Source organism: Triturus cristatus, chromosome 10 (assembly GCF_964204655.1).
Source record: "Triturus cristatus chromosome 10, aTriCri1.1, whole genome shotgun sequence".
Classification (NCBI taxonomy): domain Eukaryota; kingdom Metazoa; phylum Chordata; class Amphibia; order Caudata; family Salamandridae; genus Triturus; species Triturus cristatus.
In genome coordinates this window covers 181,142,372-181,155,285 of record NC_140593.1, presented here as the reverse complement: position 1 = coordinate 181,155,285, position 12,914 = coordinate 181,142,372, and the positions used below count along the sequence as shown (strand labels likewise).

The 12,914-nt window shown below is 42.5% G+C and overlaps 1 protein-coding gene across 15 annotated transcripts in view; it reads right to left on the bottom strand.

The window, feature by feature from the left end:
* The window catches only part of PHF14 (PHD finger protein 14), a 1,035,579-nt gene that overhangs the window by 795,785 nt on the left and 226,880 nt on the right, over window positions 1-12,914 (bottom strand). For all 15 annotated transcript variants that reach the window (XM_085630765.1, XM_085630766.1, XM_085630773.1 and 12 more), the window contains one exon: window positions 2,047-2,158. In XM_085630765.1, the coding sequence (XP_085486891.1) occupies window positions 2,047-2,158 (112 nt within the window). The remainder of the gene's footprint in view (window positions 1-2,046; window positions 2,159-12,914) is intronic.

Sequence of the window (12,914 nt, the reverse complement as noted above, 5' to 3'; positions counted from 1 at the left end):
GTAGATTGAGACCTTGAAGACAAACGGTTTCAGAAAAGGTAAGAAAAACTAGAAAAAAAAATTTGATTTAGCCTCAATGCATATAACCAGGAACTCAAACAGCAATCAAGAGAAAGTGACAAGAGGGTTCTTCCAGGTATAATATTCCACCTGGATTTCAGGTCCCCATATCACAAAAACATTCATCAGACCAATAACAGTGAACAGAACAAACAATGATAAAAAAAAGTCTTAATCTTTATATTTTGTATTGTTCTTTGAGAGTTTGGAAACCGGTATTGTGTGACGATCCTGATTGTGAAGCGGCAGGTTAGAGTTATGCCAAACTATGTTGGAAGAAATTACACTAGTTAAGTCTCCTCTAGATATAGCGCTTACAGCTCAATCATTTCCAATGGGTCCACATTCTTGCTCAAAGCCAAGGAACATGCACTCGTGAATCCCGGGGGAAGAGGACAGACACAGGGGGTTGTCAATGCTAGTTACTCTGGATCGCACAATTGGAGACACTGAAGTTGAGAGCACTCAGATGATTCAGGCCTAGCTAGTTGTTGAAAACAGTAATATTGTATACAAGACTGCGCATATTTACACTTTCTCACCGAATTTTAAAAAAAGATATATTTTTATGCTAGTGTCATTGCTTTTTTAAATAGGCTCTTCTGTAGTTAAGGGATACTCTTTACATCATGAAGTTAATTACATGCTCTGGGTGGTATCCCAGTGGTTACATTGGGTGCCTCCATTTTCTAAGCTCTCTAAAGCTGTTCGGTAACGTTCTCAGAACTTGGACCTTTTAAAGTACTAATGTGCCATTCGTCTTAAATGATAGTAATTTAATAGTAAACAGCTAGGTGACTAAGCACGTAGGATCTTGCATGTTACTTGATTCCTGCATTGCTTTTTGCATTAACGAACTGAACCAATTTAAGGACAATATTGTCTTCCACATTTCCTTTGTTTTTGGGGCTTGAATGCGGAACATATATTGAGAATCTCACGTTGATATGAGGCTCTCTCTAAATGTGCTGGGTAAATATACAGCATTACAATCTTCCACTGATTTCGATCGCTAGAGTCCCGGGGTCAAGTGCGGCTGGAGGCTATCTTTTCTGTTTAGTATTCCTCCTTTTTAACACAAATGAATGTTTTTCTTTCAATGGAACTTATTTTCCACCCACCGAATTGCTTGCGTCATTTTGCCTTTTACTCTGGAATATTCGGATGAAGGCATCAATTACAATTTAGACACTCATGCAACCATGAGCTCTCCCGTCTGTCTTTCGACGTTAATTATACGCATCAGTTTTTTAATGCATAATTTCAATAGTTTGATATTTCCTATGGCCAGAATTCCTGACTGCTTGTGGTACAGTCTATTTGTTTTTTAGCAACAGGTCAGAGTGGTAGGATATGACCCACTTACACACTTTCCACTGGCATCCTCGAGGAAAGGAGCAGAAAGTAAGACTCTTTCATTGTGTTTCTTTGCGTTTGAGGTCCGCCTTATTTCTTGCCCATTCTTTCTTACACCCCAGCCCAGTAGTGATGAAGTAGGTGCCTCATTTCAGTCTATATCTTAAGGTCAATAAACACGATTTATTGAATTACTAATAAGTGAATAAATATACCTATTAACTAACTTGATTGGGTGCGCTCTCTTACCAATATGTTGTATGCACAGTATACAAGAAGATTTTGTAAGTCATCTTCTCTAGGATGAGCATCCTAACAATAGTTTACTACACTTTTTAGAATATTAAAACAAGTATGGCTAGTGTTGGAATTTCAATTAATCGTTTAGAGGTTAGCCAGGCAGCCTTTTAATCCAGTGAATCAATGCATGTCAGAATCAAATCTTATCGCGCTAAGAAGGATATTATAGAGAACACAGTGTTGTAGAATCCCACATGCCACACACAAAACACATATAAAAACATATCTTAGTGGCACGAAAAGGGACTTCTAACTTAACATTGCTACTCAAGATATTACAAGAATTGCACACTTCAAAATAAATGCTGGATGACAATGTCTGCCTCTTACCTTGGCACCATACTTTGAATAATTCATTTCTGTGAGAGTCACAGGACGCAGTTTATCAATATCCCCAAATGCAACTCCAGGAACATAGAGGGCACAAACAATATGAACCCATCTATAACCGCAAATAAAATAACAAAATTCAACATATATTAAATATAAACAAAGAAACTTTTTTTAAAATAAATTAGAATTGCATATTGTGCCTCCTGCTATTTTCACACGTCAACAACCTTGGGAAGGGTACCGAGGATCTTAAACACTAGTTTATGGCTGATACTCGGTTTACAGGTTTGTTGTTATATGTCTTTGTTCATGTGGGGGCATGGTGAGATGAATGGAAGTAGTGGAGCATATGCTGAAAAATACTTAATATCCACAAGACTCTTCGGACCCAGGGCAAAAGAAAATAATGATGCTCTTTACTTTAAGAGGGGTCCATTTAAACTCTGTAGAACACTATACCTGAAGAATCTGGAGGGGCACAGTGGAAGTGAAAGTCTCTACTTGGGGCTCATTTAAAAAAACTGAGGACCCTAAAGTAGGAAATCTTCACAAGTCAGAAAAGGGAGCAGTTCTAAGGCAAGGGAATAAAAGTGGTGAGATTTGAAATCTCTATTCCAAGCTAGGACAAAGTACCCTAGTAAGGGAGTTGGGTAATTGGGCATATGGTGTAGCAATCAAAAAGGAAACTATGGACTTTTAAGTCTACGTCCTCTCAATCCAACACCTGAATGTCTTGCTTGTTCTAAAAGTCTACTCCTAATTGCTTTGTCATTGTGTCCTTATCGAGAACTGATCCTCACATTGTGACCATGTCCTTGTGCCTGAATTGACCAGGCACGCTTCCTCTTACTTCTCACAGTATTTTAGCATCTTTTTTGCAGAAAGGGATATTGGTCTTTCCTTGAATCTTATGTCTGCAAAGCTAATCTGCATTAGCCTGTGCAGTGACAAACCACACTTCGAACCAGACAAGTCTATGTCAAGAAGAGAAATGCTACTGATAATTGGCTCGGGTGCAATAGAGACAACTTTGTTTTACTTTGATCGTATATCTAAGCTCATAAAGAAATTACCTGTACCACTTTGTTTACTGAAAAGTTATCTCCTCAAAGAAATTAACTAGGTATCCATCTATAACTTCCATTCAGTTTTTCCACTGCCGCACGATACTCACGTAAAAGTATAGAGCAAACAGGAAAGAAACCAAGAACTCTGAACTCGCAGTAGCTATGTATAACAAGAAAATTAAACTTGTATACATCAAACTAGCCAAACAACAATCCATATACTAAATAAAGCATGTCAAAGATCTCTGCCAAGATAAATAAAAATATGTGTAATAAGAAAAATGAAGATGAGTGAATACATGAATCAAGAGCTATAGGAAAAACAAAACCCTCCCCATAGAGATGCAATAAAAAAGGCATACAGTGTTATCAAGAGTGAAGAGCAAAAAATGACTACAATTAGTTCTCACTTTAGACATGCAGTCAGCAGGACATTGGCAGGTTGGAATTTCGTCAATATAATCGTAAGAATATATTGTTACTTACCGTGTACGTATCTGTTCCTTGCATGGAATACTGTAATTTCACAATCTTGGGATGGTGAGAAAACCTATCAGGGCTAGGGTCAGGCCTATTCCCACAGGAAGTGGTCACTAGAGGTTGTAGACCCCCTAAAGGTAAGTAGCCCATTGGCTACTACCTGTCTCCCCTAGTAATGCCCCTATATTCAGTATTTAGGTGGTACCACAAGACTTGAACATCAGATTCGACGGACAAGAGAAGACAGGACAAAGATCTGCTGCACAAAAACGGAAGCAGTGCTGCTGAAGAAAAAAGGCGCCAAACCCTGGCAGCTGCTCCCAGGACTCGACATTTGCAGCTGCTGTGTCGCCCTAAAACCTGAAAGGAATACAACAACCCGGAGCATCTCCAGCCTTCAAGAAATTGCCATGAAGCTCCCTTGGAGGTATCACTCCCCTGCACACTGCAGGCACCGATCACATGAAGTCTGGTTTTTCGATGTGCCACTCCCAGACGACCTAAATGCATCACCAAAAGCGAGAAAAGGTACAACAGCTCCGGAGGGTCAGTTCTGCCTCCCAACCACGTTTGGAGGCACCAGGACCTACCGGAGCCATGGTGTACCAATACCTGGGGTACTGGACCCCCCAACTGCAAACAGAGGAGAAGGGTCCACTTTGGACTACCGAAGCACCAGAAGCAAGCACCCGTCGGGGATGTCGATACACTTCCTGAGTCGCCCAGCTGTCCCGAGATCACCTCTCCAAGTTGCCTGCTCCTGACCGATATGACTTCAAGACGCACGTCTCCCGGCTGACCTGTTCGCTCTGCACCCAGCCCCGCCATCGACCAACCAGCCCTGGTCCCTAATCCCTTGCAACCTCCTACCTAGGAGGAGACCCACCAGACTTAACTGTAAGCACTGTTCCCAGTAAGGTGCGCGCGTGGGCGGGCGCGCACCTATGTCACTACCAGCGCACCCATCCACGCGCACACACACAGCACACCCATCCCCCCAGAGGCAAGTATTCATGTTAATCGCCGCGCCCTGTAGAAGCATGACGGGCGCTGCGATCAACAAGAATACTTTAACAAAAGCAGACAATCAGCCCCCAGCCGTGCTCTATTAAGAAAGGGCAAGCAGCAAGCCTAAAAGGACGACTTGTGCTTTCATAATCACTAATATCGAATAGTGATTGTGAAACGAGTGCTTTTACAATCACTATTAAATATTAGTGATTGTGAAAGCACACATCGTGCTTTTAGACTTTTTGAAAGTTTTCATGTTTATTGCAGCCCCATGTATTAGCATGTCGGATGCTGCAATTAACAGAAAACTTTCAAAATGGCACACAGTCAGCAGCACTCTATTACCAAAAGGCATGCAGCAAGCCTAAAAGCATGACGTGTGCTTTCACATTCACTAATATATGTTCATGACTGTGAAAGCACACGTGGTGCTTCTGGACTTGCTGCATGCCTCAGACCAGTCACAAATATCTGCATCTCTCTTCCAGTGCGTGTCACATTTTCGTTTTTAATTATTGCAGTTTTATATTTCTCCAACTTAAGTGATTTGCTCAGGATCACAGGATGATGAGCCACACCAAGACATCAACCAGGTTCCCCAGGTCCAAAGTAGGCAGCTCTTGGCCCGTACAGTGCATCCTCTACACAATCACTGCTCCAATCCGAACACCCCAAAATGCAAACCCCTAACCCCTCCACCCCGTCGCCCCTAGCCCGAACAGAAGAGCTAACAGAGGGTGGGTCATTCCATATGCTGAGTATTCATTGGACTTAAGTGTGGCGTTTCCAATGTTTACTGTGATTATGTGACGATTTGTACAGATGGGCCATGGACATTCAAATTAAGTGCGTCAGAATTCATTCAGAAATACCCTGGGATTCATCAGAGGCGTCCGCTCCGTGGGCAGCCTTCATCCAGCTGTCTACAGCCATGTATGACACCCCAATATCATGGCACCCCTCCGGGCATACAGAATACATGACATTCAAACGTGTACTCACAACACAACACTGAAAGTGTGACCCTTTCAGTGACATTTTATCACGAGTGGCGCAACCCGGTCAGGCCAATGTAAGTGAATGCATTTCACGAATGACCCCTTTATGTGCACTGTTTGCCCCTCTATTATAAAGGTACTAATATAGCAGGAGAGACATTTCCTACATTAGCAAGTAATTCAGATTATGCACCATAAAAGCCTATTCTTTATTGATATATTGTGTTCCTTTTGATTATGTCAAAAATACTGTGTGCAGACAATCTTCGTAAATAATTATGACCGCTCTTATCCAGTAAAGGGCTTCCTTAGCATTCTGGGACTAGTAGTATTGTAAAATCAGGAATACAAATCCCAGAATGCAAGGGATACATCTATCTGCACTACTCGTCACACACATAGCTAAGAATTGTGGAAGGTATGCTCATGCCTCCACCTTTCCAGGTGTGAACTGGGCCTCACCGCCACCAGGTCTGTACCAACATTATGTCACCACAACAAGGGGGGTTCCTTGGCTTGCATTTTACTCTTCCAGTCTGAGGCTGGACCAGATTGTTCTCAGGGGCGAACTGGCAGCTTTTTTTCCTTGATCAGTCTCTACCCTAATATTAACTGAGTGTTTTTAGGTGTCGGACACTTTGCGCTTTGTCCGCCACTCAAATTAATTTCATACTTCCCTATACTAATTCCCAACTAATCCTGTTTGGGTTCTGGAGTAGCGTGCTACTAACTGAAAAGCACTTCAACACCTTATCAGGGGTAGCAAGGGCTATATAAATGCAAACCTTTTCTCTTTTCTATCTCTTCACTATCCTTCTCAATCCAAATAACAGACTAACATATCCACCTCTCAAAATAATTTCATATTTCACTATACTAATTCACCATTGATCCTTTATGGGTTGGGGAGTAGCATGCTACTCGCCGAAAGAGTGCTTTAAAATCCCATCAGGGGAGCAAGTGCTATATAAACGCAAACCTTTTTCCCTCTTCTATCGCTCCACTATCCTTCTCAATCCAAATAACTGAATAACATATCCACCACTCAAATTACTTTCATATTTCACTATGACTATACTAATTCAACACTAATCCTTTATGGGTACCAGAGTAGTTTCTACTGGCTGAAAAAGAGCTTGGACGCGTCGTCAGGAGTAGTAAACGCTATATAAATGCAATTAAAATACAAATTCAACATTGTTGTTAATACAACATGGACTACCATTTTAAATGTCATCACTCACACATAGAATTACATCAGTATGTTGACAGCTGGTAAAGGTCAACAAGCTGGAAAGTTTGTGGGTGGGCACTAAACCTTTTCAGGAAATTTCACACACTACAAATGGTGAGACGTTCGATTGTACAACCGGCAGGTGTAAATTGATTTTCATGAATGAAATAGGAGCTCAGGAGGGGGCAAATAGAAAGGAAGAAAAAGTAAAGGTGGTTGGTTGATGTTAGGAAGGGTGAAATAACTCCATTTAAATAAAACTGAAACAAAAAACGCTATTACTGGGCTCCATGAAGTTAGTGGAAGAACTGGAGAGGTGGGGATAGTTGCTAGAGTTGAGAAATTGAGTGGGGGCTCGGAGGAGATCATGTAGCAGACATGCAACGTTTGGAAACAGTTAAATAGGAAAATGCATCAACTGGTAAGAGAGCTCAGCAGGTAGAAACCTGTGGCTGACATCTGTGTGGGATCCGTAGGACAGTGGAACTAGTGCTGCTAGGACTGACTCATGCTTTTGTCCTTCTGAGATGGACTGCATGAGTAGGAAATCCTGTGAGTTATTAAAAAATGTGTTAAACACCTAGTTAATAACCATGCATACAAGGCACTGCCCAGCCAGGACCAGTTGTAGCTTATTTATCTAATGCCACTAACAACCGTTGAGAAAGCCAATAGTCCTGGCTTGTTGTAGGTATAATGTTACTTGTTGTATTATATATCTGGATGCAATGAGAGAGGCAGCACAATACCAGTCGGGCGGAAAAGTTTGCTAAGCACAGATTTTTAGCTTACGTGTTTTTAAGCCATGTCCTTAATTACATCAACCACGCCCCTTTGAGAGACCGCTCAGTTTATTTTATCCCACTTAAAGCCCTCAGCAAGCCTGAAAGCACCATGTGTGCTTTCAGAATCACTAACGTATATTAGTGATTCTGAAAGAACACGTGGTGGACGTCTATGTACATTCCTCCCCCTGCGTATCCAGGAAACCATCTTCCTAAGTGAACTAAAGATTGTCAGTTCTGAAGAGTGAAGTGATCCCCCTGGTAGAGCCAGCTCATGTTCTGCTGAGTCTTGCCCTGATGACCTTGAATAATTCTTCAACAGATTGTTGCAAGTAGCATTTTACTTTCATTTATTTTTAATCTGGGTAATATGTAAGAATCTATTACAGTCATTTTATGACAAATGTGTTTTTATTGCATGTAACATCCATAAAAATGTTTCATTTAGATCCAAACAGGATCTCAGATATGAGAAATGGGAGGATGTCACAGTGATTATTTGCAGGAGTATTAGTGAACTTCTACTGTGTTACAATATTGAAAAAAGACATCACTATCCCTGAATATTAACTATAAACACATGTAGAATTTGAACCACTGTGTCTGTGCACTGTTTGTGATCTAACTAAAGTGTACACAAGAGAGCTGAAACTGGATCATAAATTTAAAGCTTATCCGCACAAGGCCCGCCAAAATACGTTTGGCCTAGGGCGCTCAAAATCCTTAAGATATCCCTGAGTCGCTGCTGTGTAGTTAGTTAGGAAAGCCGAGGTTTACTGGTGCTGTGGAATGAGGCAGGTTGTCCCGGTTTCCTAATATAGATTATGTGTAGCTTTGTCGTGGTTGCAAATGCTTTGTACCTGTACCAACATGACACAACCAGTGTACGCCAGTCACCAACACAAAGGCCTTCCCACTGGTCATTGCAGGCATCGGGCGTTTGCCTGGGATGCTGAAAGTGTGGGGGCCAGTTTTGGGGCGGTTTCGTTACTAGGTGCAGTTTTGCAGTGATGCTGCAATATCAGCCCCCAGTAACAAAAGCATCAGTGCTGGGGACTGGTTTTGTTAAGCAGTAGTGCTGTAGACATACCCCCCCCCTCCCAAGGGTGGGGCCGGTCTGACAAAATTGCCAGGGCTGCTTTGGGTTCCCAGTTCGGCTCTACCTGCCCCATCAAGCAGACCTTCTGCTTTCCAGTACCTAATTCAGATATCTGCACAATCAAGCAGGAACCCCTGTCGCTGCACACACACACATGCGGTCAGGTTCTTGGCGCACATAGCCTTGGCTGCAGCGCACAGAGACCTTACACTTCCGCATACAGAGGAAAAACATTAGAGGGAACATTTCCTGTAAATTCCTCTGTGCAGTGCTTTTTCAAGTGGGCCCCCTTTGTCTTTGCGCACCAGCTTCCAAGACCTCAGCACCTCTGCTCCTGGCTGATGCAGGACACTCCTGAACTTCTCCAGCCGGAACTTTAGACCTGGGCCCAACATCAAGCTAAAACGAGACGGTGAACTTCGTGAAAGCATTGCCTGAATTTCTATGCATTTTTCTGCTTTTTCCCCATTGTTTCCAATGGTGTGTAATTGCGCATAGAAGTGATATATTTTTCGAACTTGGAAAAATCGTAACTCCAAAACTACTTGCCTTGGAACTGTGTTTATGGACTTAAAAAGTATATAAAAATTGACATTATTTTAACAAATGTATTCTTAAGTGTGTGTCTCATTTACTGTCCCTGTGAGTGCAACAAAAACTTAACACTGCACTCTGATAAGCCTAACTGCTCGACCACACTACCACAAAAAGAGAGTTAGTATTATCTTTTAACTCTACCTCCCTTTTGAGGATTTCTCGCACTCTCTACATAATGTACTTCATTTTAAGCGGTTTCCTACATTGGTGGATTAGTGATGGGTTACACGGCTTTGCATTTGCTGGACCACTTTGACAATAAGTTACCACATGAATAGATCCAGAAATTGTCTCTGGATAGTCTAATTTTTTATGGAATATTTTTTCTAAATTTCAAAAATTAACTGCTAGGGCCTTGGTTAAGTCTCTGAAACTAAGTGGTTAAAAATTTTAAAACCTGAGCTTTAGTTAAGACAAAAGTATTCAGTGATAGTTATTTTTTGAAATTCCTAAAAAAAGGTCCAAACTTTAGTAAAAAATGCCTAATTTTGATAGCCCGGCTCAGGAGCTCTATCTGATCCCTTACATGGACCTGAACCATGCTCAATGCACAGCCATCTGTAAGGGCTATGGGATCAAACCAAGCAATAGTCCTAAAAAGGACCATCTCAGACAACCGATTGCTCAGTTTGACAAAGATCATCCAGGACTGGTAGACCAGTCTGAGGATGAAGATAATACCAACGAAGATGATGCTGAGAATGGACATGAGTCAGTCCCCTCAAGCACAGCGGAGATCCCTTCAGATGAGAACCTCATGCTGGAAAGATTGACCAGGAGACTGAACTTAGAGACTCAGCTCCTGGATCAAGAAAGGCAAAGAAAAGAGATGGGCCAATGACATATCTCTGGTGGCAGGATAAAAGTAATTAGGAAGATTGGAAGTTACGATGACTCAAAACTCCCCAAAGGGATTGTCCCTCACTAGTCAGAAGGTGATGACATCACCAAAGGGCTTACTGCATTTGAGAGAGCCTGTATAGGGAGAATAGTAGCTAGACCAAATTGAGCTCCTCTCTTGTGGGAATCGTTCTCAGAGAAATGCAGGGATAGACTCCTAACATTTCCAGAAAAAGATGCTGAGTCTTATGACCTCATGAAGGGTAGCCTGAATGAGGGCTTTGGACTCCCACTGAAGAGTATAGAATAAGATTCAGGGAGGCTCGAAAAACCCATTCATTCCTGGGTGGAATTCGTTGACTTTTCACTAAAAACACTAGCTGGTTGGTTAACAGGTAATAATGTGCATGACTATGAAGGGCATTACAATTTAATTATGAAAGAGCATCTTTTGAGTAACTGTTACAATGACAAGTTACATCTGCATCTGGTAGACCTAAGTCCACTTTCTCCTCCAGAGTTGGGGGAGAAGGCAGATCACTTGGTCAAAACAAGGGTGATCAGAACTACTACTGGTGGAGTAGGCCTCAAGAAAGAGGCCACAAAAGTCCCCCCAAGGAAAAGATGGTATCAGAAAGGGAAAGACAAAAATGAGTCTTCTTCAGGCCCCCAAAAACCTGCCTAGGAAGGTGGGCCATAAATGCATCACAGCCCAAGGGAGGGTACCAGGGTAAAATCTGGGCTCCCAAAAAGGCTTGGTGTCGTGACTATAGAGCCCTAGGACACCGAACTGAAGACCCTGGCTGTAAAAACAAAATGCCTCTAGTCCACCTGCAGTAAATGCAGTAGCCAATCTCCAGATGGTATCTCAGATGTGCACTGACCATGTCAGAGAGCTCACTGAGGAGACTCTAGTAGGGCATGTGGACTTAGCCACCATAGCGGTCCGGGGTTAGGGTGGAAGCCCTGAGAGACACTGATGCCAGCATCACCATGGTAGCTGAATAACTAGTGTTCTCAGAACAGTATCTGACTGGAAGAACCAGTCCAATCATCAATGCTGACAACGTGACAAAAACCCATCTCAAGGCAATGATGTTCTTCGACCCTTTGATTGATTGCTTAGCAATGATTTGGAGTCCTCAGCCTGGACTGAGGCAACACTGAGAATCCATGCAGAAATGCTTGGAATACCACACTGGGTGTGTGTAAAAACCAGAGCAGAACCCAGAGTTAAAAAGAGATTCTAGTGTCTGAAAGAATGGCCCAGCCCTCCAGGAGAAAAGGCAAGCAGACTGGGGAACCAACTGCAAATCAGACACCACACCCTTCTCCTCAGGGGGAAGACGAGTCAGCCCCAGATGGAACTAAGCTTCATGAGCTGGAGACTTACAAGGCTTAGCTTTTGGGCCCTAAGGAGGTGGTATCAGACAGAGGTACAAACATCAAGGCTGGTTACCTAAAGCTCATGTGAAAAGGAGTGTGGAGTGAACTAGAGGTTCACTAGCCCCTATCATCCACAGTGTAATGGCCTTGTTGAAAGATTCAACAAAACCATAAAAGTTAAGATTGGACTCCCTGAAAAACTCAGGAGAAGATGGGATGTCCAACTGCCATGGCAGCTTTTTGCCTACAAGGAAGTGCCACAGAAGGGAGTGGGGTTCTCCCCATGTGGTAAATAAAATAAATATTACCGGACTGAATTTCATACGGAATCTTAAAATAAAGTAAAATAGCTCAAAATAACAAGAGGCAGAATCCGTGGTATAAGAGGTTTTCTAATGGGCTTTATTCCATTCAAAATGGCCGACTCGAGTCACGGCCTTCAGGTTCCGTCACCACGAGGGTTCAGGAAGTGAAGTACAATATTTTGTTGACAGACATGCATTTTTATAATAAGTGCATTACAATGAAACGAATGTAGAAGGCGTAACATTTGATAAGAAAAATGACATAACAGGTACGAAATTGAAACTAGGCGTAATAAGGAATAAAAGAAACATGATTGGTTAGGATTATCAGACATAGGTGGATCTATAAGATAATACTTGGCATAGATGCGCGCGCGGCAGCATGACGTGTGATTGACGTGCAACTAGGGGGTGGAGGGGACTTGACATTTAACTCTACATATGGAGACGAAAAGTCTGAGGGGTCAAGTCAACCTAATCCCAAATCATATCTAACATCCTATGTTTAGAGAACTATGTTATCCACAAGGAAGGGCTCTCGGACAGAATCTATTCTATACTAACTGTGTGTGCGTGTACAAGCGTCTAAGTGTCTATATGAGATGCGAGGGGCAGAAAACTTTCCATGGCAACAGGGCTATGAATCACTTGCAGGAGGACGGAAAGGCTGAGTCCTTTGCTTGTGAGCTAAAGGAAATGTTTACCTAAATCACTAGACAGGAATGCATCGGCTGAAGAGCAAAATAGATAATTCGAAGGTGAAATACAGCTTCTTGGCAGGCATGCGAAAACTGGCCGAGGCAGGCACCGTTAGCTGCACAGGGAGTAGGACAAAGTTCATGGATACAGATGCAAGCTCAAGCTGAAGCTGTCAGAGGCAGAGAGCAGGGAAAGGCTTGAGGACAGAATCGGGCCTACTTGCCTGAACTGTAAAAATGGAGTAACTTAGCCATATAAAGTCGGTGGCCTTTCATGCTTAGGAATCGAATATCCAGCCCATAGATGGCGGATCTGACAGAGAACATGTTGACGGTAGACACACATATGTTTGCGTCTTAGAAAC